The sequence below is a fragment of the Anser cygnoides genome, chromosome 4 (assembly GCF_040182565.1).
Source record: "Anser cygnoides isolate HZ-2024a breed goose chromosome 4, Taihu_goose_T2T_genome, whole genome shotgun sequence".
Lineage (NCBI taxonomy): Eukaryota > Metazoa > Chordata > Aves > Anseriformes > Anatidae > Anser > Anser cygnoides.
In genome coordinates this window covers 50989487-51016296 of record NC_089876.1, presented here as the reverse complement: position 1 = coordinate 51016296, position 26810 = coordinate 50989487, and the positions used below count along the sequence as shown (strand labels likewise).

Genomic DNA, 26810 nt, shown 5'->3' with positions numbered 1-26810 from the left:
CTAAGGAGAGAAAATGAACAAAACATTATTTTCTTTATATTAGTCTATTCTGTAATTATTATTGATATTGATTTTGTAAACTTAAAATTTCTGCTAAAAGCTTTGCAACTGCATATATTAAGTTTCTTTTACGTGCTTAATCCCAGTCTGGGTTTCCCTTTAAGGAAGAAATGGTCTAAAGTATATTTATTGTCAAAAAATAGTATCTTTACTTTTCCTCTTTCTCCTTGAAAGAGGTGTACAAACCACAATTGGCTTCTGAAGGATTTTGAAGTAGCTCTTGAGCACTGAAGACCTGTACTAAATTCAGAGAGAATGCAGTGCAGTGAGAAAGTATTCTTGGATTCTGTACTATTCATAATAAAACATTAGTGCAGTGTTTGCAGGGGATGCATGTCAAGTTGTTCATATGTAGTGAATACTCATTTGATTACACTAACAGCAAAAGTCTAAGAATGTAAAAGGGACTGATGCCCATGAAGCTGAGAGCTCTCCTGGCTTTGATGTGTTCAGGTACGATGCTTTAAAATGCTACCCACCTCTTCTGTCTATCCCGCTTCTTTGCGGAACCTTACCATCCTTGTAAAGAAGAAAATACAAAATATATAATGTACAACATTACATATATGTGTATGTGTGTATATATATATATGTATTTAATATAATAATGTATATAATGTAATAGTGAAAGAGTCAATGTTATAATTTTGGGGAAAGCAACTTTATTATTTGTTATTATTCCTCTTATGTAATCCTTGCTTTATCAGAACATCTGAGAGTAATCTTAGTAGGAGTTTATCTAAAATAGTCTGCTATGATACCTTGTTACTGAAGAGAAAGGAGTCTATAATATTTATGTTACTGAAAAAGATAAACAGATCCTTTTAAAAATCCACCTGCATCTTTAAAGGCTATATAAGCATGCATTTTTAGATGTAGACTTAAAAAACAATATTGACAATAGTCCTATTAGACTGTTCATACTGGAGTGTTTAAAAGAGAGGAATGGTTGTCCTTACAGAAAAAGTCAAGTCCAAGAGGAGAACATAATACTCAAAAATAACATACTGTTATTACGGAAATGTTTTTAATTTACATTGTTCTACATTGTGTACACACCTGTAAATAGCTGTTTGTTTTTCTTTTTAATTCAAGTACAATGCCACTTTTTTATTGTATACTTATAACACAAGTTTAATAGCTATCAACATAACTTGCAGATTGTTTTTCTGTGCAGTTTATAGACCATAAAATTTCTCTTTTAAGAACAGTTGTGCAGGAAAAAAACACAACAGATTTATGTTAAACAGGAGAAATTTCCTTACTCATATCATCTAAAAAAACAGAATTACTTTTTGTTTTCATCATGAATTCCTTAGAGTGCTATCCATTATATTGGGAACGTATTTTTTTTTATATCGCCTATCTCTTGCAGTCAATTTAAAGGACAATCAGGACTCATGTAACCTTGAAATAGGAGTGTGGTGAATATGATTTCCTCCCCCCTCTTCAGGCCTACCCCATAAGTGCAGCACTGTATATTACTCAGATGCCAGTTGAAACAATTATAGAATTCATTTTTTGTTTTATTCTTTGCAGAGCAAGGGTTATTGCATTTCATTATCCATTAAGGTCATGTTCCAGTTTACCCCAAGCACACTCTTTTGCCACTGCTTCAGACACTAGAACACGATTAACAGTGTCAGATACTGTTAATGTTTACATCATAACTGGAAGCAGATATTAAAGTGAAGTGCAAATTAAAGACTGCTAAAATGTCTGCCACTAACAATTATGGTGGGGCAGTATTAAATTTCTCATTTGTTTTCAAAGGTCAGATTAATAAAGCTGCATGACACATTATCATAAAGGGTGGACCCAGCTGCCTGTTTTGATTATGCTTGAAAGTCTAGTGTTTCTAAGGAGACTTTGCAAGGAATGAATGCATTTATTTTAGCTAGTGGTTTACATGTGGGTAATTATTAGACCATTTTCTGAAAAGATCCAAACCAGAGGTTGCTGTCGATCAAATGTCTTTCCAGTTTTCAATTTACAAAGGTAAAAATAGGTTTCTTTTATAAATTCCTTTTAATTTTTAATCCTTACATTTTAAATAGTTCCTCAAGTACCTGAACAGCTAATTCCATAGATACACCAGCTGTAAACTAAACAGTTCTAAATTTTAAAAATAAACCTCTACAAATCTAGAGTTACAAGACTTACTGTAACTTTGTTGCTTTCTTCCCCTTTCCCTTTGTCTCAATACAGAAGTACTTCCAAGAATCTTATTAAAAGAAATAGTGTTTTCTTCCCAGATGAACAGCAACAGTATCCTGCTGTATTGTCCCCATAGCAGAAATATGAAAAAATGTTCTCTGTAATTATTCCCACTGTGAAGAACATTGGTATCTTCAGGAAAAATGTTAGTTGTATGGGCATCTACTGATACATCTACTGTACAGATAGTAAAGTATCAGATAGGCAGATAGCTAATGATCTAGTACGCTGCTATAAAAATAAGCAAAATCCCATGGGTATTACACAAATTAACATAACTCTTAATATTACAGGTATAGGCCATATTCAGAACTTAAAACAGCTCTACTGTGTTAATTTTTTTTGAAAACTAAGGCATGTTGTGAGGGAGCCAGCAATTCTCTTCCCCAGAAAATCTGCACTGTAACTGGTTACCATTTATACACAACTTCCTAAGAAAATAATTTCAGTACAAAGGGACATTAATGGGCTTTAAATGAGGCAATTTTATCTTGTGAAGATGTACTTTTTGGACCATGTAGATGTTGGCTAGCCATAGATATTCCACAGATTAAAACTAGAGGCAGTTAAACTATTTAAAGTTTAATTTAATTAAAACACTGGATAAGTAATTTATACCTTAACATTTAATTCTCTCTAGTCAAACTAAAAATTGTTTACAATTTACAAAAGCTATGTAAGCAATTAGTAGAAAAAGATGGAGCACCTCTGATTATGCAGTTGCATACATATTTAATAAATCAATCTATCCTTTTCTCCTTTCTATCCATCTTTCTATCCTAATCGTCAGAATTCTGGGCATTTTTGAGAATATCTTTTTAAAAGTTTGTTAAAAAGTAAATATGAGTTAGATATTGTCAAAAAAAGGAAAAACAGTATTTGTTGTTGTCTTGAATTCATATTAAAAAAAATCACAGCATAGTTTGAAGGAAAACAATGCTTTGACAAGAAGTGGGTAGTGGAGATACTAAGTTATAGATCTGTATACATTGCTGAAATAATTGAATGATTTTCAGGTTTATATTGAAGATGAGACAAATTTCAAGGAACTAGAGTAACTTTCAGAGATAGAAGAATAATAGAACATATTTTATATGACAGTATTTAAACATCAGCTAACATACTGTATCCATGTCTGAAAGTTCATATTTCAGGCTAAATTTAATCTTGAATAGATACAGAGAAGGGCTACTGCAGTGATCAGTGTTTTGTATGTGAAAACTTAGCTTGTTTTGCCTAAGAGAATGGAAGACAAAGTTACGTGTTTCTTTCCCACCTCTGCTCTCTTTTGTAGAAACAAACTTTCCATTTTTTCATACCAGCCATTCATATTTTTTATGATTATACAGAAAGTAAGCTGTATTCTCAGGAGAGAACAGGCTATTTTGGTTATTTTGTTTTCTCATGTGTAGGGCTTCAAAACACAACCTACCCCAAGGGTAGGATATGCCTTTGAACCTCCAAAGCTTTTAGAGATCAAGTATTTGAAATCACTTCTAGCTTTTGTTGTAGTCATAGGACACACAGTCTTCAGTTTTAGAGTCCAAGGAGGAATGGACTTTGCAGGATAAGAGGAAGTCAAGAGCAAGCCTTACCAAATTTTATTTAGCTCAAATACTGAAAGAAGAGCCATGTGTTATGTGAATGGCAACAAATTGTCACTTTTGACCTGCAGAGCTACAAGTGGAGACATTTGGCAGTTTAGGCATCAGTTATTGATCAAAAACTTTATCAGCATTGCCAGCCTAGGACAGATTTTTGTCCGTACACCTCCTAGAATTGTGTTGCATGGGGATGAGTTAAAAAGCAGACCCATGACTGACAAAGTCCTGGTTGGTCCTTGGTTAAATAATCTAAAAAAATTGACAAAAATGATTACACATCTAAATACTATGCTATAAGCAATGTTTTCTGTAATCAAATGTAGTACGAGGCTTTCTTCTCTTCATGCTTGCTGGACTTTGTAGCATACAGAATCTAGTTACCCATGCTGTCCACTGGCTAAAATCTCTTATTTTTCTAGCAGTTGGCTTCCTGTCTAGACTTAGTTTAAGTATAGGCTTAGATCACCATACTGGCGGAGTCTCAATGCAAAAGCTTGCGGTAATAAGGTTCAAATTACTTTCAATTCAAATTATACACAAAGAACACAGATACAATTGTGAATACTGGCCCACTACCAATAATCAGTCAAATCTTGATGTTTTTATTCTCTTTAAACACCATAAAAATCAGTGATGGCGTTGCTTGAATAGAAATTTATGAAAAAGTTTTATTATGGTTCTAAAATAAATAAATCTCAGAATATTCAGGCAAGCATTTTCCTTAGCTTTATAAAATCCTGCATAGAACTGATTGAATGAAGGCTCTCAGGAGGAAGAGACGAATAAAGAATTTTAGCAAATAGAAAGACATAGAAAAATCCCATTTGTATGGTGCCGAGGTTCCAATTAGCACACATTGATTCTTCCCCATAAAATGTGAAAGCTGTGTTTTTGTAGCTTTAAGGATAATTGCACACTAAAAATGCACTACAAATGGGGAAAAAAACAATAAAATAATATTCTGTTATCATAATTTCTATGCCCAAAGGATCATTTATGCAGCTTGCACTCTGATCTAATTAGCAGTAACCTGACCTTCTTCCCTCAGAAACACTGAAAAATCTTGTTACTATTTATAATTGTCACTGATGTCTCAAAATAAAAGCAGCATGCAGAGTTGTAAGTATGATTAGTGAAATTAGATTTGCAGAAGTCATACAGCATCATAAAATCTAAAGAGAATGTATTTATGTTCCTTAAACAGTCTTTCTAGGGCTGTTCAATATGTTTCTTTATGAATACGTATGAACAAATTTATAGAAGGTATGTGTGTGTATATGTTCAATGACATAAACACACAGAATGTCAGAACTAAGCCATAAATAGATGGTGGTTTGGGTTTTAGGTTTTTAGCTTTGCTGTTTTTTTGCAAATTTAGCAGGGAATTAGCATGAAGAGTGAATTTAGACTCCCACTTGTTCACAATAAGGACTTGAACCATTACTGTGCTTTTGAAGGTATTATGTCATTTACTGCAAGCGTAATAAAAATAGCAGAAAATCTTGAGGCTTTTTCCATCCATTTCTTTATTTCTGTTTCAATTTGAAGTGTTGGACTAGGAAAGATTTTGAAATGTAAATTAGTTCAAGATTAAAACATATTAGCTAAAGTATCTGGTAGTATAGAGGTTTCTCATTTAAAGCTTGGTTTGTTAATTTATTTTTTTTTTTAGTTTTGGTGAAGTGTGTTACTCAGAAAGTGACTATCTACATGGCTGTGTACACTCAGTCTGGATCAATGCTCTTTAAATCATTAACATTTCTAATGTGCCTGTATATTCTAACATACGTGCTAGACATTGATTGCTGAACATGCAGGTGTGTGACCTCTTACGACACTCTTTTCTTGCTTATTAAGAAAAAAAGAGTCTTTTTATATGCTCACTTATCTTTATAAGCAGTCAATTGCAAATGGCATTTCTTCCTTTCCATGCATCTCTAGAGAGATATTATGAGACATGAAGCCTGTTTACTTTCTTTCAGGCTTTTTGTACTGACTCAGACTGCCCTTTTCCACACGTCTACTTTATTCTTCCAATTGCGGAAAATGCTTAGAGGTTAGGGGAATCATAAATGCAAGTAAGCTACATACTAACCATACAGAGCGTGAAGGTCAGTACTGTTTCTCACGCTGGGATTACAGGGTCCCATCAGACACTTTAGCAATCTGATCTAGTTGCTATCAGAAAAGTCAATATTTGCATTTTGTTGAATATGCATGCCCGCTAGTGTTTGGAAAAAGGGCTATTTGGTATCTGTGCTTGTATGATTATCTTGTTTGCATTCACAAGATACTATCTGCAAATCCTCTAATGATTCAAAGACAACACTGTATGGAGTTATTTCATTATTAGGTTTAATTCTTTGCTATTCTAAGTTAAACAGGCTTAGAATTTGATGTTCTTTAATTTCAGCTAGGGCACTGGAAGGACAAGTTGAAGGAAAATATGGAAAAACACATTTATTCATAGAATATTAAGTGTACACAGAGCAGCTATGTTCATGGCATTTTTTTTTTATTGCTTTATTAAGAACTCTTGAATCACACTGGCTATTGAGATACATTAGTTTGCCTGCAGATAGTAGTGTGACAGATTGTTGATTTTTAGGTGGTCTAACAGTTATCTAATCAATGTAATTATAATAAAAAAAAACCTATTTTGAGCAATGAGCAATTTTTAATGTTGTGTAATTTTGTTTTGCAGGCCATAGAGTCAAAATGTTTTCAGTTTGGGCAGAGTCTTGCACATATATGTTGAGCCTGACTGACTGTAGTCAGTCTGAAGGTGTGCAGGATTTTGGCTGCAGACAGGGACTTAAGACAGACCATGTCATTCTGAAAGCTTTTATAAAACAGAAAAAAAAAATCATTTTCAAAGATCCATGAAAGTATCAGGGCAATTCATTTACCAAATTGCTCCCTTATGCTTTGGAAAATAATGGATAGAGATCAGTCACTTAAAAATTTGCAGCTCTGTTCAAACTGTTTCAGTTCACAGACCTGCTCTTGCTTTCCAAATGCCAGTGACACAGAGGGCCATATGACCTTATGAAGCTACTTGCCAGTAGGGTGACTTTGCATAAAAATTTTCTGAAGTCGTCAATTAAGCTGAGATAGGAAAGTTGGGTTTTAATTAGCACAAAAATGGGGGCTAACGGTATCCTGTTGTCATCTAGCAAAGCAAGGAAACATTTTCAAGTTGTTTTTGAAATGAATACCCGTCTGCTAAATATCATTTTGACCGGACAGTTTGAGTTTGCCTCTGTCATCCAAGATGATGTGTAGAAGAAGGAGCTGGAGATCAGAGCAACCAGAGAAGGGTTTTGAGATACTGAGAAAGAGATCTGGCCACTTCTTTGTCCCCTGTGCTCAAAATAAGAGAGAAGAGTCTGGACAATGAACCAGCATTGTGATTTGTAACTTAATTTTTCTCTGCTGTTTGACTCAGGACGTTTGAGCTCTTGTAACCTTTACATTGGATGTGTGAATCAGGTCATGAATACAAAGGAAGCCAGTGGAGTCATAACTTTTTTGTAACTTGGGATGGTGATGGTGGTGATTTGAGAAATATTGGAAGATTTTCCACTAAACAAATAGAGGGGAAAACTTTTCTAGAAGTCAGTGACAGGAGATTGTAAGGGATAAATATATTGTTATTGTCTAAATAAACAATAAACAGTAGCAGTTAATCAGCCAAGAAATATAAGAGCAGAAACTGCAAGGGTAATATTAAACCTGCCTATAGGATCTATGTCTTCTAATTTGAGGGAGTGCTCACATTATGAGGCAGTGGAGAAACAACGGTTATGTTAATATCTGGTGTTGTCACACTATGGAGCATATACATAATCCAGCAAGCTACTGAAAATGACCTGTAAAATGACCTGTGTATGGTGTATCTGTGTGCCCTCAATAATTGGTTATACTTTTGATCCCCAGAGCTCTGTGAGATAGGGTTGGACTTTCAGAATTGGGAACAGAAACCCATGTTGCATTATGGGAATTTCTTTGAGCCATGTCTTGCATTTGGTGAAATGACTAATAGGCAGGCACCTGCCTACCGAGTCTGTGGATAAGAGCTCGAGATAGATCTTGTATTCATTTCAGTGCCAATGCTTATGTATGGATTTCTGAAACTTGTTCATGTCATGTGTAAAACAGAAACTGAAAGCCAATTTCAGAATGGAAAAATCATAAATATTTTACAAGCGTAGAATTCTTCCACTCAGCTTTTCAAGGTGCACAGAGATGTCTTCGGGTATATTTCTTGTCATCATTGTTTTCTCACTGCTAGATATTCCACAGTTTAACCTTTTTTGTTTCTGTGAGTTTTTTTTGTTTTGTTTTGTTTACCTGAGTGAAAGATAATAGGGAATGCCTTGATCCTTTTTTTGTTCACCTTCTATAGTTCAACATCATGTTATTCTCGAGTTTTAAAGAGTGTCGTCCCTTGCAGAATGTCAAACTGACTTTTTGGCTGTTGGGCCAAAATGTTTGGCTAGCCATATACTAAATAAATAAGCAGAAAATCATAAATAATGGAGTAGTCATTTCCTTCTACTGAATAATGAAATTCATATAATGAAAAAATAAACCATTCCATTTTATGCTATCTGAAAAATTGATAACTAGTTTGTGGTTTTTACATTATTCAGATAACACAAAATGTACCATGCATTTGGATTTTATCTGCTTTTTCCCTCATCAATACAGCCATAAGGGTTAGCCGAACATGCATTATCTGCTCTCTGATGACAGAAATATTTATGTTGCAAATAGATACTTGAAAAATTAAAGTATATTATACTGGCCCTCAGTAGAGTAACAGTCTTTGATATAGTCCAAATAACAGTCTAAATAGTCACTGGGAGTTCTTCAAAATATGTACTAGCTTGTTGCTTGGTACTAAAACTATATTAGCTGTTTGAATTTTAATGAGAGCTGCAGTTAACAGGTAGTATAATACTTCCTGCTTTTTCAGTAATTATTAATGTCTACAAAATTAGTGTTACCTTTGATTCCAGTTCACACATATTGCCAACAGAGTCATGTGCTTGACATGCAAATTTACACTGAGATGTCTTAAGGGGATGTCAAATGCTAGACTTTCTCTTTTATAGTAATTATATTTAAGATAATGCATTTGCTTTAGCTGTGAATTTCAAGATGTGTTGGAATTTTGACTGAACTTTGCAGTGTGTTATACTGAACAGCTTAGGTATAAGATATACAGTGCAGCAAAGATAAGTAGGTACTTTTGTTGTTTGCATTTAATATTTTAAACAATATATCAAAAGTAAGCTTATTATCAAAATGGCTTTAAAGTTTAGTCCAAATGACACACAAAAAATTAGGTTGAACCTATGAGCTAAAAACTTTAACACTTCTATCTTTTTGACATATTTTTTCCTCTATAAAAAGTAGTAACTTTACTAAACTAAAATCCAAGGAAAAATGAATATAAAATAAAATTAGTATAATGCACTGAAGACTTTTCCTTTCCTTTCCTTAACTTCTCTTTTCTTTCATATCTTTAATTGTGAGCAGTACTGTGAAAAATCTGGTAAAAATAATTTAATAAAATCTAGCATATCCAAGTAATCATTTGCTTTTGAATACCAGAAAATAAAGCTAGAAAACTGGTTTTCCTCACAATTTTATTAATTTCAAAAAATATTGATATTAACAATATGAATATTTGGAAAAATGCTGATGTTAAGCTATTTTTTATTGATTTTTAAAAAATTATTATTTGGTATTTCCAGTTATTTTTTGGAGGCAGATAACTACTTCATTTCACCATTAAAGAAATGGGAAACTTTTGAAAGAAATTAGAAGATAAAAAAATGACTATTGGCATGCTAAATGACTAGTGAACTTGTGTGCTCCTGTTGAGATTGCTGGAAAAGCAGTTGTGTACTATCTAATGTTTTTAATACAATATTACGAAGTAAGAAGCTACTAGATGACCTAGAAACACTTTTTTCACTCCAGACAATATTATGATTTTTAATAGAAGAGGCTGAAGTTACAGGTTTGCATTCCTTAGAGGATTTTTCAAATGTTTATATTCTCTGTATGTAAATCTTATACAGAATAGGAAAGTAACTTTCTATGCTATTTCAAAAGCAGAAGTGAAGATCTAGATAGAGGAAAAAAAATACATTCAAGATACTGCCATATATTTCTCATTATGTCATTACTTGAATGCAATTTTTAATATTATATATATAAGTACTTGATGAAATATCATTCTAAAATGATTTTCCACAGATACTTTCAAGACAAGTTTTAGTTTTCATGAAAAAAAAAAACAACAAACAAAACTTATCAGTTGTGCTCAATTAATTCTTTTTCTGTAATGCTTGATTTTTTAACCTTGTAACAGTGCTGAGCAAATAATCTGGTATAGATATATTTTTCTGCCTTGTGTAGCATCATTTTTCAATGGTTTATAGAAAAGCTCTATGAACCCAAAAGCTTTATTGTCCAGGAGCTTGAAATACGCATGGGTATGTACACATTATGGTACATAATAGTAGAAAAGTATAATATGCACTACAGATTTATTTATTTTTCCTAAAATAAAACTTGACTTGCAATATACTGAAAATTACAGTATGAGGGCAAGTAGTCTTTACAACTATTTTTGGGAAGTTCAAAAAAACTGTTCATCTTTTTTCATTACATAAGTGTTTGAATTACAGTCTTTTATGGCAGGATGAACAAAGATAACAGCCAGTTTTGAAACAACAGTGGGAGACCAACTGATAGAATGATCTGTTTTATATGAAAGGATAACGTGTCAGTGAGATAGAGGAAAACCTGTGAAATGCTAAACCATTCACAGACTAAATCTAAATTTGAGTTCATATCAAAGTAGAAATGGGTTTCAAGAAGGTTGATTTTTATGGTTCTAATTAAATGTTAGATGAAGATATGTTTGTAGTGACCTAGTTATATATCTGGCAAGAAATACGTAAACTAGAACCTACAAAATTTGTCTGATGGCAGATGTCAGAAAGATGGCAACTCTAACCTTCAATGCAAAAACACTCCAAACAGTGTTATAAAGCATGCTTTTTTTTGTTGTTGTTTTTCTTTTTAATTGGGTGAAATTAGTTCATTTGTTAATCTTGTCTCAAAGAAACAGAGCTTCTGCCAGCACAGACTCTAGAAGATAAAGTATGTTGAATAAGAAACTGCTTTAAGTCTGTTAGCACAGTGTCATGCAGCTGCAACATTTGGAGGGAAGATTCGGAAAACAGGTACAAACCTTTAATGTTAATTTTTTATTACCTTATTCAGAGCGACTGGTCGCCCTGGACACTTAGTTTTCCTTTTTTTCCTTCTAAACATGGGTTAAGAGTCATTTTCTGAAATAGAGATTGTTTGCTTTTTGCCATGTAAAGGTTAATAATGCTCCTCCAGGATGTGATGACCTGAATCTGAGTCAGGTCCTCAGGTCCTATCAATTTTGCTGTTGAAATTACACCATACTATAGCCCAGAAAGATGGGCAAGACAGTAAGTGAGAGAGAATTTCACCCTATAGGTTAGCAGGTATTTTGTTTCTTTTAATTCAACTTCAGGTGACTATTATTTGTCAATAAGTCAACAAGTTATTTTGAAGATTATGGTAAAAAGTTCATGAGGTAGAGGAGGCTCAGGGGAGACCTTATTGCTCTCTACAACTACCTGAAAGGAAGATGTGGGGAGCTGGGGGTTGGCCTTTTCTCGCAGATAACTAGCGGTAGGACTAGAGGGAATGACCTCAAGCTGTGACAGGAGATGCTTAGGTTGGAAATGAGGAGACATTTCTTCTCAGAAAGAGTATTCAGGCATTGGAACAGGTTGCCCAGCCAAGTGGTGGCATCACCGTCCCTGGGGGGGTGTTCAAGGAAAGGTTGGACATGGTTTAGTGGGTGACACTGGTAGTAGGGTGATGGTTGTACCAGATGATTTTGAGGGTCTTTTCCAGCCTTTATGATTCTGTGATTCTATGATTGGTAGCTGCAGATATTTCATGTTTTAGTGGTTGTCATCGTGTAGTCTTGAAACAAACAACCAACCAAATAAACAATGAAAAAGCAAAGCAAAATATTTTAGGCAGCAGAACAACCATTGTTTCTGACTGTCCTAAGCTCCATCCCTCAACTCTGTAATTCACAAACCTGTAATTCATGTGCTGAAACTTCTGGTCCAGTATGCTACTGAATTCTCATTTGGCTGATGCAGGTACTCTGGCTATAATCTCTGGCTATAGGGCTCCACCTAAATTTCTTTTGAAGATTCCTGCATATATATGTTGTTCAACCACAGATATTAGTCCAGTAGTCTAAAATGTGGAAGGTAGTGCTAGACCACACAGTACTCCTGGGTAGCTAGTACATAATACTTGCCGACTTCTACTGAAGTTACAGACTCTGTCTTTATTTTTTCCACTAAGCAATGGTACCTATTGTAGAGCACATCAGCCCTGATTGGATGCTTTATTCATGGAGAAATCACATTTATCTGAACAAAATAATATACCTGCACAGGCCTTGCTTGTCTTTCTTTAATGTCCTGAAGAGTTTTAATCTAAGAGTTAATTTCTTCTGTATTTTTTCTGTCAGCCTTTCTCATAGTACCTACTTGCCCTGTACAAAAGACCCTCCTGGAGGTTTTTAAACACTTAGGATCACAAGTCATAGTCTTGTGTGCATAATAGATATTTTGCTGATTGGGAACAGAATTTTGAACTGAAGAGCTAGTCCCAGTATGAGATTATGTTTGTAATCCTTCCTTGCATTAAAATAGTACAGACTTTTCTCTCTGAGGAAACCATTAAAATATTTGCAAACCACTAATCTCCCTGGGGATTTTCTGTTGTTTATCTAGGGCAAGTCTACAAGCTAGCGACTCTTCAATATTTCCTTATTTGGAGGAAACACTATCAAGATGAACTGGACAATGGTTGGGCAAGGAAAAAATAGTATACAAGATAGAAATGAATCACAAAAAAAAAATCAGTGTCACAAGTGAACCCACAAAGATTCTAAATTTGGTGTGGTCACATGTTTATCATTCAAAAGTAAAACAAATACCAAAAAGAAATAATAATAATAAATGTATCTAAATTTGATCTTGGAGAACACATCTTCAGTTTCATAAAAAATCCCTCTTACTTGATTCATTTGGAAGTGGTTGAAATGTCTAATTGCATGAATGGATATTGAAATATCTAAACGAAAATGACTGTGCCATTGTTGAACATTCATGTTACATTTTAAGATGACTGAATGAAGAAAGTTTAAATTATTGGGTGATACTATTTTAAGTTTACTTAGGAATCACTAATTTTAATTTTCAATTGAGATAATTGTTGGAAATTTACGAGGGTGGAGAACAGACATTGAAAACCTCAGGTAATCAAGACTACATTCTTAAGGTATGTTTTCATTGAATCAAGTGTGTAATCTTCAAGATAATTCACAAAAGAAAAACTAGATTTATGTCAATATGCAGGAAGATGATTGTATTCATATTAAGATTGCTTAACATGACAGTCTTCAACTTGAATTGAATAACAAAATCTCTTATTTGTTTATTTTTCATTTCGCTTGCAGGAGTGTACTTTAATAGTTTTGTTCTGCTGCTTTGTGGCACTCTATCACAGAGAAGAGAGGCTATTTTTGTTTCCATAAAACAATATAAGGTTAAAATTGGAATTCTACCTGGAAGTTAATAGAACTCACGCAGATCACAGTTCAGTTTATGATGTTCCCTAAGAACTCCTCTATTAATAACTGGGCAACAACAGTTGGTATCAGACTCTCTTTTGAGTTTTACTCCTGTGTATAAAGTGCATTTATATACCAAATGCAACAAAAAGACACCATTGGTAACTGCAACACAAAACACATGTAGGGGAGGAAAGATTGAGGAGAAGATTAAAAGACTGCTCTTAGCAACAGCCGTGATATATACACAAAGCAATGCTAAGAATCAAATAGTAAGGAACTTCTTACATTTCAAATGTGTTCCTTCTCAGGATCTGTAGAACGGTGCTGCATCCCTAACAATTTGTCATTATGTTCTTGGCTTTAGGGAGACAGCTACAAGAATTAAAAAATACTTACTATGTAAAAGATGTTTGTAGCATATGTTGGAGTAGTGAATATGGAGGATATTAGTACAATGGAGCATATGCTCCTGTTGGATTCATTATGGTCAACATTATCTGTATACTTTGACTCTATTCCTAAACAATTAAAAAAAAAAAAAAACACTAAAAAAACAACACCATATACACAAACAAAAAAAGTTTGAAATAACTATATTTAGAGACAATGGCAGAAATGCAACAGAAGTCACCAGACCTCAAGCCCACTGTATCATACCCTAGACAACATGCTTGCCAAAACACATCTGTAGGTATAAGAATTTTAAGTAGCATGAAAAACAGTGCAAAACTATGAAGAACTGAAAATGGTTTCCCTTTTATTTCCATATCTAATTTTTTATCATTTCTAAATTGGATTAGATATTATGCAAGTAAAAGTATTTTTAATTTTACTTTCCAGTGTTTGCTTATATAATACTAATGTGGTACTAATTTTTTCTGGGAGCCGGTCACATTATCCACCACAATAGGAAATATATTTTCTGTACCACATTTTGTAGCTAATAGGAATTTTATGCTATATTTGCTGTACTATCCATCTCTTTCACTTCCATCCCCCATCCATCTGTACTGTCCATAAAAACAAAACAAAAACAAAATTGTGATAGGTTTATTCTTTGAATATATATGCTGTTTTTATTTTAAAGAAAGTTTCTCTTTCATTTTTTTCCTGAGTGAAACATGATGAAAATGCAAGTAAACTGTATCATGAAAAGTACATATGTTTAAAATTAAATGAGATAAAGCCACAGAAGCAATCAAATTGCATTTTCACGCTATCTCTTAACTGCACGAAAAAGTTAGGTTGTTGGAAAATTCCAAAAAGCTTGAAAACTTTAGCTTGCCTAATATGTACTGGGATTTCTGTAGGTGAGTCTTCAATATTTAGAGTGAGTTCAGTATTCCTAGTTAATGCATTTTTCATCAGAAGGTTCATGCTTTCCTGTCCTAAGACAGGAACATTTTGATTTCTGAAATCCACTGAGCCTTTCTCAGTAATAGGTACAAGGTACCATGCAGCAAGAATGCATGATTATTAGGAATAGTGCCCATAGTCCTCAGTAACACCATTACTGTATTGTTGATGATGTGCAAAGTATACAATGCACTGTTATGCATCCCACATCAATAGGCAGCAGTCTGAAAAACCCAGGTGGTACCAAAATCTCTGGCCCTACAACAAAGAATATGAAAAAAGTCAAATGAAACATGGAGGAACTCATTTTTTCACCTCTCTGAAACAGTATTGTAGCTGTAACCTTCCTATGTTCTGTCACCTACCCTGATAACTCTAGATTTGCTTCTGTGGTCTATAAATAAGTAGGATGGCCATCCCTCTGTGATTAGAGCAGAGATACACTCCTAAGACTGGCCATGAGGGGATCAAAGAGAAAAAAGAAAGATTCTAACCCTGAGAAGAAATTACAAAGATTAGGAGGATTTTATGTTGCTGTGCTGAGAAAACTGAAGATCAGATGGAGGAGCTTTCAGACTTTTAGTACAGCTTTCAACTGATTTCACAAGTGATATTTAAAAAAAAAAAAAAAAAAGAAAAGCGATAGACCTTAAATACTGAAGGATAAATTCAGCCTACCTGCAATGCCAGGTTTCAAAAGTTTGATGTGAGTGTTTAGAACATGAACCATTCATGTTCTTCTGCTGCATTGCTCAGAAAAGAGGCCACTTGGGCCTCTTTCCACCATCTCCTTCTGGAGAACAAGATACATTTTGTGTATTTTAAAGTGATCGGCAATCATACTTAAGCTGCATTAATTTTAAGGAGCATCAGGCTTATGAAGTGTTATTTCTATTGCAGATAAGATTTAAATACTATTTCATGTCTACTGAAAAAAAATAGTGGAAAATGGTTACACATTTCTCCCTATTAACATATATGACATAAACATTGCCCACAGAAGCCACCTATGATTCAAGTACAAGTTACAGAGAAAAGTCAATTTTAAGAGGATTGCATGTGGTTTTATGATTGTAGTGATGAACTTCCCACTCTTCTAATGAGTCATAGCTAAAATAATTTTACACATTTTTAGAAAATGTAAGAATTTGGTTTTTGATATGGAATTTAGGGCTAGCTGAAAGATGCTCCAGGTGATAAATCTGTAAAGGAAATTATAAGCAAAATTATGCACTAGTGATTATAGCTAGCAATGAAATATGTATAAAAAATCAAGTGACAGTGAACTCACCTTGCATTCACAAGATGATGACTGCCCTTGATGAGTATAGTGAAACTATTTGCTGTCATTAAGACCTCTCGTAGGTAAACACACTCCTGTAGACCTAGCATAAGAAATTTAACTGCTGAATCAATTTTAGGTAGCATTTAAAATTTTGTGAAATCATTTGTCTCTCTAGTAGAGTTCCTGGTGGTTATTTTACCTCATGGCATTTTTTTTTCATAATAGTTGGCTCTGTCCAAAAGTAAAATATTGCTTCCTAGTCAGCACATCATTAATTGCTGATTAGATACCTGAGGATTCCTTACACTTTTTTTTCTTCTTTTATAGTCTGATTTCTTTAGAAAATGAAGCTTATGCAGTCACCTGTTTTTGTCAGTTCTCTCACAGTAACGTTTTATGTCTATTGATCAGATTGAGTCAGCTTTCAAATAGCAATAGGAGTCTCAGAAATACCTAATCAGCAACTGGAAAAAATGGAGTACTTAATTAGTATCTCACAGAGAGGAAAGGACATGACAGGCCAGTCACCATATGCATGCTGGCATGTCATCTGGTTTACATATTTGGTCCAGTGACCATGTGCTCTGCCTGTTTTCTGGTGGTATGTTATGGGACACATGGGTTTACTGTCAAAGAGGAGGATATTTGGGGGCAAGGAAAGTAAAGAGGAAAGGCAAAGCTGGGAGATAAAAGATAAAAATCTGTGAGTAACCAATGAGCTGATGGCTTGCAGAGCAATCTATATCCTTTATTTTTAATTACCGAACATCGCGTAATGATTGTCATTTTATCAATAAGGAAGTAGTACAAGTTCATAAAAGAGAAAAGAGGAACAGGATCCTAAACTTCACTTTTTCTGTAAAGGGAGGAGTACAGCTCAGATGTGGTGTAGGGTAGCATTCAGGATTTAAAAGAAAATTCTCTGAAACATCTAATCTTAATCCTTACACAAGCAGATATGTGGAATTTCATGTTAATTTCTGTCCAATTATCGTAGGGCTCAATCACATGGGCTTTGATTAGCTGCTTCAAACTATTCATTAGCCAACAGGCTAATCTACAGCATGCCAGTCTCCCTTCTCTGGCTTCCACATCTTCAATGGAGAAATGAAAGACCTACATGGACAGTTTGCCACTGATGCACAGACTATTGTGAACTGCTTTGTTTTACTGTAATGACCAAGAGAGTGCCTAGTGTGTGAAGAACTAAGTAGTAGCATGGCTTAAATCCTCCTTCTGACTGTTTTGCATTAAATGAAGCTCAGCTATCTTAAATTTTATACAAAGTCATCCAGTGTCAGGTTGAATACAGTGCTATTGTAATAGTGCTTCATTATTTATAAAGTATCAGTGTTACTGTGGTTTTAATATGTTGTTTATGGCAGCATTGCTGTATAGGAACAGCTACAGTGGTACAATATTCTGTAGGCAAACTAAGTTATTAAGATTATTTCTTGTTAACTTTACTAAGATTCAGCAAATGTGTGTGAAAATTATCTTGGGGCGGTTGAGTTTTTTTGGCACGCTTTTCAGTTTAACTTATAAGAAATAGTGGGAAGCATTCAGGAAATGTGATTAAGTGAAGGTGGAGTAGTGGAAATGGGGAAAAATGAAAAGAAAGAAGAGCTACGTTCTGTACTTCAGAGCTATATAAGACAAAATTCTGTTCTAAAGTGTTGCAAATGATGGAAGAGATGAGAGATGTGCATGTGTGTTAGTACAGGATGAGCTGTATTAATCATTTCCCTTTTCTGAAATGACACTAAACAGAATACTCATTTCACTGCAAGATGGTGGAAGAGATGAGGACTCTGAACAGACTAGAGGACTCCTGTACTGTCATCTTGTTGCCAGCTTTTTCAGGTAGTTAAAAGGTAGCCCTAAGTTTGCCCTCTATAAAGAAGCTTTATACTACTGAGTATCTTTATTACAAATAATATTAATGGAAAGCAAGCTGTGAAGGGAATGGGAATTGCTTTGTAGTATAGAAAAGGCAGTTCTATTTCAGAGATATATGGAGAAAAATGCCTCAATATGGGGAAAACTGGTAGTATTCTCAAGCTTGGATTAACTTTAGACTGAAGTTGCTCGTACTCTTTAGTTTCAGAAATAGATCAAAATTCCAAGGTGACAGTGAATTGAGACTTCTCAGAATATACTTGAAATTTGTTCAGGTCTGAGGGTCTTTTTTACCATCAATAAACCTTACTGCCTTCAAGTATTTCAATTCTGAGTCGGTTTAGTTTACTGTACCCTTAGCAAAGATCAGACTATTGTCTGTTACAGTCTGGACCACTTTACCTGGTCAATCTTTTCAACTGAATGTCTTCCATGGAGAATTCTTTTTCCCCAGCAAATTTATATTTTCTAATAAAAATCTGTGTAGCTAAAAAACGTGCAACCAAATCTGTTAGGAACAGCATTTTCCACTCAGCTTCATTCAAGATGATTGCTATTCACTCAGTGTCCCTTGCATCAAAATGCTTACTACTGTGTGCATTTTAAACTCTTCTGTGACACTGAAGTGTGTTGAATAGTAAATAAAGCTAGTCTTCTTTTAAACAGTCCTAAGCATCCCACTTTGTATGTTCCACTTTATATAAATCAACACTACTTAATTTTTAAAGTTGTGATATATTCTATTTCTCCTAGCTGTATAAATCTTATGTATATGGTGTATATGCATTTCTTGCATAGTGGCAATATGAAAGATTTCATAGTGGCAATACAAAAGATTTCATTATTACAGTACCAGAAATGCAAGAAGAGATGAAAAGAAAATAACTAAACTGCATACCAAAGCTTTTTGTGTTAAGGAAGTTATGACTGACTAAGCAGTCATAACTGCTTTCTTGGGGAGGTGGGGGATGGACCCCAAAACAACAAGCACAAAACCATTTTTTTCACCCTGCTGTTCTTTCATTTTAGTTATATCAGAAATGATAGTCATATTAGGAAAAGCAATCAAAGAGTTTTGGGAAAACAACTCTCTTTCTTTAAAACACAGGGAAGAATGTAGGTGTCCTTTGCTCTTCCTTTTTACACAGAAGCTATGTGAATTATCTCATACAATCCTTGAGAGGCAGTTGTCCGTAGCAGCTTCTTTCACCTCACATTTTATTTTCATTTATTGTTTTCCCTTCTTTAGAATTACATACATTGCTATATTTTTTGCACTTAAAACATGGTAGTATATGCCAGTATTACATACAACCATTCAGTTGTGTAATAGCTTGGAATTAACAGTTTATGAAATAGTTGGATATTTATACTACTATCTGGCTATAGAATTATTTGTCTAGTGATAAACAGGTGTTATCAGACTTATTCATAAAATACATTGGTTTAGACTCAGATTGTGCAGATGTTTATTTTCGAAAGACTGTCAGCACCATGAATAAAATAAATCAACATTTTTAATGCTATTTCAGTTGTTTTTGTGAGATGCTATATAAGATGAGTTATGCATTATTTTACGCATACTTTCAGTAATGTCTTTTTAAGAATGCATTTTACTTTAGAGTAGATTTCATTTCATTTCATAGTTTTATTTAACACTTAATCATCCCAGCCTTTGGGCTGTGGGTATTCTATTCTTTTCCACTTCAGTTTAGGGATTATAGACTTTGTTTTCTTCTCATTTCCTCACATGCCTTTAATATTTAGCTTCTCTTCTTTGCTTTTGCATTGATTGTTCAGGAAAGCTACATTTTCAATTAGATTCTTTCAGAATGGTTCAAAACTAACGGAAAAATAAACAAGGAGTTTCTTTGGATAGCTGCTTATTTTCTAATGTTTCTCTTTGTGTAGGGGGAATGTAGAAATGATAGTCTTTCCTCACATTCCACTCATTGTCACTAGTTTTTTTTTGTTTGTTTTTTGAAGTGCCATGGTTGAGGGAATTCATCTTGCTCACAAAATTTCATAATCTCAAGAACCAATTTCTACTCCTATCTCCAAGTCTCTTAAGATTATTTTTTTCTACCTGAAGTAGAAACTCAGGCTATTCAAGGCGCAGAATTTACACCTGACTGAATTAATGCAAAATTGGATTCTCTTGGAAAATATTAGGAAAGTTAGGACAGGTAAGAAACATAACCATGCAAAATATGCCTCTTGTGAAGAAGCAATAAAGAACCATGCATCCATGCGTTACTTTACATTGCAAAATCGAATTTCCTCTCTTGGTACTGATGAGGATAAAGCCTGTAGTTCAATAGAAGGCTTCTGTGTTTTATTTTGTTTTGCGGTTGCCTTATTATTTAATTCCCTCATTTTCTTAGAGTATTCTGAAGCCAAGGTATTTTCCTCATGACCACTGAGTGTTTTGCAGAGTTCAATAGCTGGAACTCCGACATACAAATTTCAAATTACAATAGGCTAAAATATGGATGGTTGTGGGTCTGGGCCTCAATTTTATTCCTTTTTTTTTTTTTTGTATATTAGAATGGTGCTTCATATGAATAAGAGCATATTCTTATTGCTAGAAAACAACTGAACTGGTATTGAAAGCAAGTCACGGTGAATGTGTACATTATCAGCGCATCATAAGACAGACATGCCTTTTTTCTAAATGCTTTGACTAGACCAAATAAACAGTATTAATCAGATGTTTTCCTAAGCTGATTTCTGTGTATTTCCTTAGATGTGAATTTAGGAACTAAAATCACATGCTTAAGATGTTTCACTATCTTTATATCTTCCATCAAACTCAAGTTTAGTCATGACAAATCAATTTTTGAAGCATTACACCGATTGTGTTTTCAAGCTGATAGCTACCCTGCAAGAAACCTGAATTACAGGGAAGGTTTTTCCTCCCTCCCCAAAATCAGAATGAAGAATATAAATGTAAGGTAATCAGGGTGATCTTGAGGATGAGTTCAGAAGTGAGAAATAGGAAGATGTGCCCTTGTTGTTGATCATCAAATTCTAGGGACCAAATTGAAAATTGGGGGAAAAAGTCATATTTTTTCATCTGTTTTTTTTGCAGGGTGTTTTATCTTAAAAAAGAGTCTGTTAGATATTTTTATGAAATTGCACAATACTTTACAGTCAAAAGCATTACGAAAATTCATTATAGAATTTTCTATGTTATTAGAAAACAATCATAACCAATATGAATAGGGCTAGAAAAAATCAGTCTATCCACTAAAAACTTTTTTTGTCGGTTGATTTGTTCTTTTTTACTTCCATAGGAACTTAGATCTCTCTAAGTGTTGCATTTATATAAATCTGCTGTTTACCGTGCATAAATTCAAAATCAGAAATATAGCTAACTCTGCTTTCATATCAGTGTATATTCAATAATGTAAGAGGGTAACTCCTCAGTTATCTGTTCTGTCCTGTAAGATGATATATCCTTGACTTTTATAAACAGAAACTTAACAGATTCATAAGCAGCACACAGCATGATTTCTCATTTTTATAACCTCAAAGTTAAGCAAATGTTAAATGAATATGAGGAATAGTCCATTTGCATGAAAAAATAACAATAACAAAAAACTCAAAACAAACAAACAAAAACCAGCAACTAAGGACAACCAAACCAAACAAAACTCAGACCCTGAAAGCCTGCCAAGTTTAGTCATTAGCACTGGGTATAATTTCTGTGTTAGCTGCAGGAATCAGATGGTATCAACACAACTTCAGATGGTGCACTTAACACTTTGCTCAATTATTTTAAATATTCTGATCTCATGTCTTTGTTCTTTGCATGCATTTTGAATATTCTGCATAACAATACAAATGCAATTTTCTTTTAAGTTGCAATTGTTATATTAAAGCCTAAGCACAAAGACATAACTTTTTTTTTTTGTAAACGGGCACATAAGTGTTGAGCTTGTGCATGCAACAAATAGAAAGACAGACCGTGTTGAGAGTGCCACTGTATCTGTTAACAGTAGTCCTGTTTAATATTACATCATTAAACAGTTGAAAGCAATAATGTTTGTGTCTGCTCATTAATGGTTAGCTCGCTAACAAAAAACAACATGAATATGTTCAACTTCTTCTATTCACCAGAAAAACATGTAAAAATGTAAGACTTTAAAAATTAGCATGACTCATTTTCAAATAATATAATTAATTTCTATCTTTCTCAAATGTTTTTACCTGGGAAAAACTTTTTGGAAGATTTCTTTTTCTCCAGAAGTTGTTTTTACACTTGTTTCAGTTTGGTTTTGTTTAATGATTTTTAATGAGAGAGCAAGTGCAGGAAAGACAGAATATTAATTTTACGAGGTCTCAAGCTGTTGATGTTATCGAATGTCTGATTCAGTTTCTTTAAGATCAAAACAAGATCAGCACAGAAAAACTGGAAAAGAAGAGGCAATCAACGGCAGAAAATGCAGCTTCTGTCTCTGGGGAGGTTTCCTTTGTACCTGGTTGCTACAGAAACACAAAACACGAACATGACCTAATCTCATACCAGGCAAACTCCTGCAGTTGTTGGGGGTTGTTTAGGATAATGCTTTAGGTCACAGACTCGTAGCAGTACTCACAGCATGTGGAGTTGTCCAGAGCAAACTAACCAATCTCTTTCTAGATGATGGTAAGAGATCATCTTCAAGGAGAAGTGAAAAAGCAAACCAGACCATTATAGTGTTGATACAAAGAAGAGTATAAAACAGTCATTAATTATTTAATGTTAATACATTAGGTAAATGAAAACTGCCTTCTCAATGCTGCTCCTTGAGTTAGGAAGAATATCAGACTCCTGATGGAGATTAAGATGCTCATACTCTCCATTGTCACGAGTGGTCCCATCACCTTGGCATTCATCAGTTCAGTTGAAGGTCTCTGTGCAAATGTGATAAGTGCTATAGCCCTTGTCTGAGTACTGTTTTGCAGTTTATGTAGAATATGAGCATGTTCTTTTAGTTTAGCTGTTGGGACAGAATCACTGCAAAGGCTGGAATAGCAGCAAGGTTTGAATTACTTCTGCAGCAGTCCTACTTTAGATTGTATTGTATGGAGCATTAGAATAATTTATTTCTCAAAGAAGAAAGCTTTCCAATTCTTGTTTTCAGGACAAAATGCGAGCTCATGAAAATAGGATGTACTGGGGAAATGTGTCAGAATTTTTACTGTGATGTTGACTCCAAAATAAACTTTTGGTTAGTATCAAAGGGAGAAAATTAGTCACTTCACAGTAACTTGCTAATAGCAGTTGAAAATGCAGGGAAGTCAAAGTCAGATTCATTATCTGATCAAAGATTTCTGCATCTTACATATCCATCAACTGAGTATTACAGTACTGACAACTTCAACAAATAAAAATCATGAGATTATACCCCAAATCTAGCTTTTAAAAGAATAAATTGATTTTATTCACATTTTAATTTCCCAATACTTCTCTTACAAAGTGGATTTGATCTATTTTTTTAAACCTTTGTATGTTATATGCGTTATCTGTTAGCCATTATATTATTATGGAGAGCTGTATTTATGTTTGTGTGTTCTTTATACTACTGTACACACCTTCAGCGATTTTAAACAAAATATCTAGAATATAGCTAACATCTTAGGCTATCTAAATATGTCTGTCAGACTTTATCTGCACAGTATCTGTTTGCATCAACGATATTAAAAGAGTTCTGCAGGTACTATAGAAAGAAACTTTTGTACTTCAGAGTAATAAACTGATCAATTATGAGTGAGTCAAGCCACAAGGCAAGCATTTTGCAGTTTCAGCCGCTGTCACTGTCTTGAAAATCTTCAGTGGATGTTTTTACTGTAGTGCACAGGTAATAAATTATGGGAGAGTGTGCCCTCCATGTGTCTCTGAAAAAAAAAAAAATCAGCTTGATTTGATTGAGTTGCTGCATGAACATAATTTTGATAATTTTTACTTGCAGAATTAATCTGTGATGTTTCTGTGAATGGACTCTTATGGTTAAGACAGTTGTTCTCCAGAAATGTTCCCTCAAGAAGGGAAAGACATGATGTAAAAACATGATTCTTGTGGGGTGATGAAGAGGGAGGAAGATAAAACTTGAGATAAACACTTTCTCATTGGCATAGCATATATACTCAGACAAAAGCACTTCACTCTGATACAGTTATGTTGAAAAAAATTAAGCAATACATTTCTGAATATTCTTCACACCAATTATCAAATTGAGGTAGAAAATTTAGAATAAATCTAAAGGAAATAATTTTTTTCCTAGATGATAGGTTTTCCAATTATTTTTTGTGAAAACTGCATATGAGCTCCAGAGAGCTTTACACACAAATGATGGATCATTTTGCTGTTTTCTAGATGTTGTAATGCTAAGAGAATTCTGTGAAAATCCTTTCTGAATCCATGTATAGTATTACTAATGAAACTGCTGTTTACCTTTGGTTGGGCATTGAAGAAATGGTGCAGATTAAATTCTGTACAAAAAAAAAAAAGAAAGGATGTATTTAAGGGCACATTTAAGGGCAAATTTCACTAACCAACATGATTGGAAGTACACTGACATCCCAATTCATCAGAAATAACTGTGGCAGTTTATGGATTAAGCTGCTTAATATATATATATTGGCTTTTGGAAAACTTAAGTGTCATTCAAGTAATTTTAAACTAATTAGTCAAGTCGCACAGGTCTCAGATTTCTTTGCCAGCTTTCAAACTGTTGTAAATTGAAAGATCAGCTGGTGGCCCTTAAGCACAGAGAAAATATATTCTGCATTATAATTTCAGTCATTGAACTAAACTCTTTGTGAGGAAAACAATTGTAAAAATTTAGTTACAAAGACATTGCAACTTAAAAAGTATTTGCACTGATATGCTTATATCAATTTAGAGTTTTCAAGCATAAACAAGGTTTGTTGACCTGTAATAATTTTCAATTCAGTGTAATACAAAATAAATCTAGTATCCTTGCTTCTTGTTGCCCAAAATGCTTTTTCTCACAACAGTGCTTATTTCTCCATTTATAAAAAGCAAATTTATGTCTGTGTCTCATTTCATAAATTTCTTGAAATCACTAAAGAAAATATGATGCATAACATATTGTTTACCTTTATTAATGTGTATCAGAATTAGCTTTCCTTTTGGAAATTACTTGTAAAAAGAATATAACAGGATTTTCATTATATTAGAAAAGTTTCAGCACTTCACTAGCTAAAACATTGAAAGAATTGACAGTGATTCAGTGTCCGAGCTTAGCATAATTTACAAGTTAACCTTTCTCCATTTTACAGTGGGATGAAATGCAGCAACCGAAGTGGAAGTGCGGCAGTTATGAATCACTATTGATGTTCCTGTAGCCAGTACTTCCTTGAATAGTAGCTTAAAATGATAGTCTGCTCTTTATGGTTTTCTACGATTAATTCTGTAGCTTGGATTTCTGAAATGCTTAATGATTCTTTTACTGTAGCCCTAAATTAATTCATGCGTAGCAATGCTAGAAGGTTTTGTCAATTTTTAATATTATTAACAAAAAAAAAAGTATTTTTTCCATTTCTGGAATATGTTCATCACTAGTTGGAAGTTACATCAACTATTACAAGAAGCATGACAGTTGGAATATCTGACTGGAACTTTTATTTCTATTGAAAACTAAATGCCTTCTTGTTCATAAAGATGTATATGCATTTTCTTATAAGTTTTGATATCCCATGATGTAGGAGAAAGGAAATCTCTGTATTTTTAGTTTAACTTGCTTTGACATATTATTAGAAGATCTAAAAGAGTAAAACGTGATTCTGTAATGAACTATTTTTGCAAACACCAGACTTACAAAATTTAAACTGTCTTACAATGGTTTAGCAGTAAAACAGATTATCCTTTTTTTTTTTAAAAAAAAAAATATTTTATTTTTAGGAACTATGATTAAAAAAATATCATTAGTTTAAGTGTGGAATTAGAAAATATGTATTAGTCACATTGCTCAAATAAGTCATCCCACTGTTGCATTATGTTTTGTTACTGGAAGAAATTGCTTTTATATTTATTTGAATGGACAGCTCTCTTTTGTTTAGCAGGTAATTTTAAATATTTAATTAGTATAAAGATGCATAGATAGATATAGAAATAGTTTTAAGTAGACTGCTTATGTGCGATATTGCTTTTATAATTTCTTCAAAAAGGAATATTCTCATATAGTTATCATGTCAAGATTATTTTTAATACTTCACTTCTTCATGTATTTTTCCTTTCATGGAGCAATAGTCTCTCTAAATAGAGATCTGGGAAAGCATTTACTATTCCACTTTAGTACAGTCTAGCTTTTATTTATTTATTTATTTTGGTAAATGTAGATAATTAGGTTCACTCTAACTCCTTCAGGAACAAAAACAAAAACAAAACTTTTGCTGAGTATATCAGAATATATAGAGGAGATAGGATCAATCCTGCTCAGAAGAAAGGGCACACAAAGTGTGTTTTCACTTCCTAAGTAACTTAAAAAGGCAGAATTGTCATGAATGTTCAAGCTTACTTTGTATGATGATTTTTATTTAATAAACTCCAAAGACAAATGGTGTTGCTTCACCATGTATATGTCTATTCTTAGTAAAGACATTCTTTTTGAGACTCATTTTTGCTGTCTCCAAAGCTTCATTTTCAGATACT

General features: G+C 33.6%; 1 protein-coding gene across 4 annotated transcripts in view; it reads left to right on the top strand.

Moving 5' to 3' along the window:
* The window catches only part of FSTL5 (follistatin like 5), a 333504-nt gene that overhangs the window by 101529 nt on the left and 205165 nt on the right, over positions 1–26810 (top strand). Inside the window, exon 1 of one of the 4 annotated variants that reach the window (XM_048076154.2) lies at positions 17976–18112. The exons of the other annotated variants lie outside the window; for them this stretch is intronic. Coding sequence (XP_047932111.1) covers positions 18040–18112 — 73 coding nt within the window. The 5' untranslated portion in view covers positions 17976–18039. Of the gene's footprint in view, positions 1–17975; positions 18113–26810 lie in introns of those variants that run through there. 4 annotated transcript variants of the gene reach the window in all.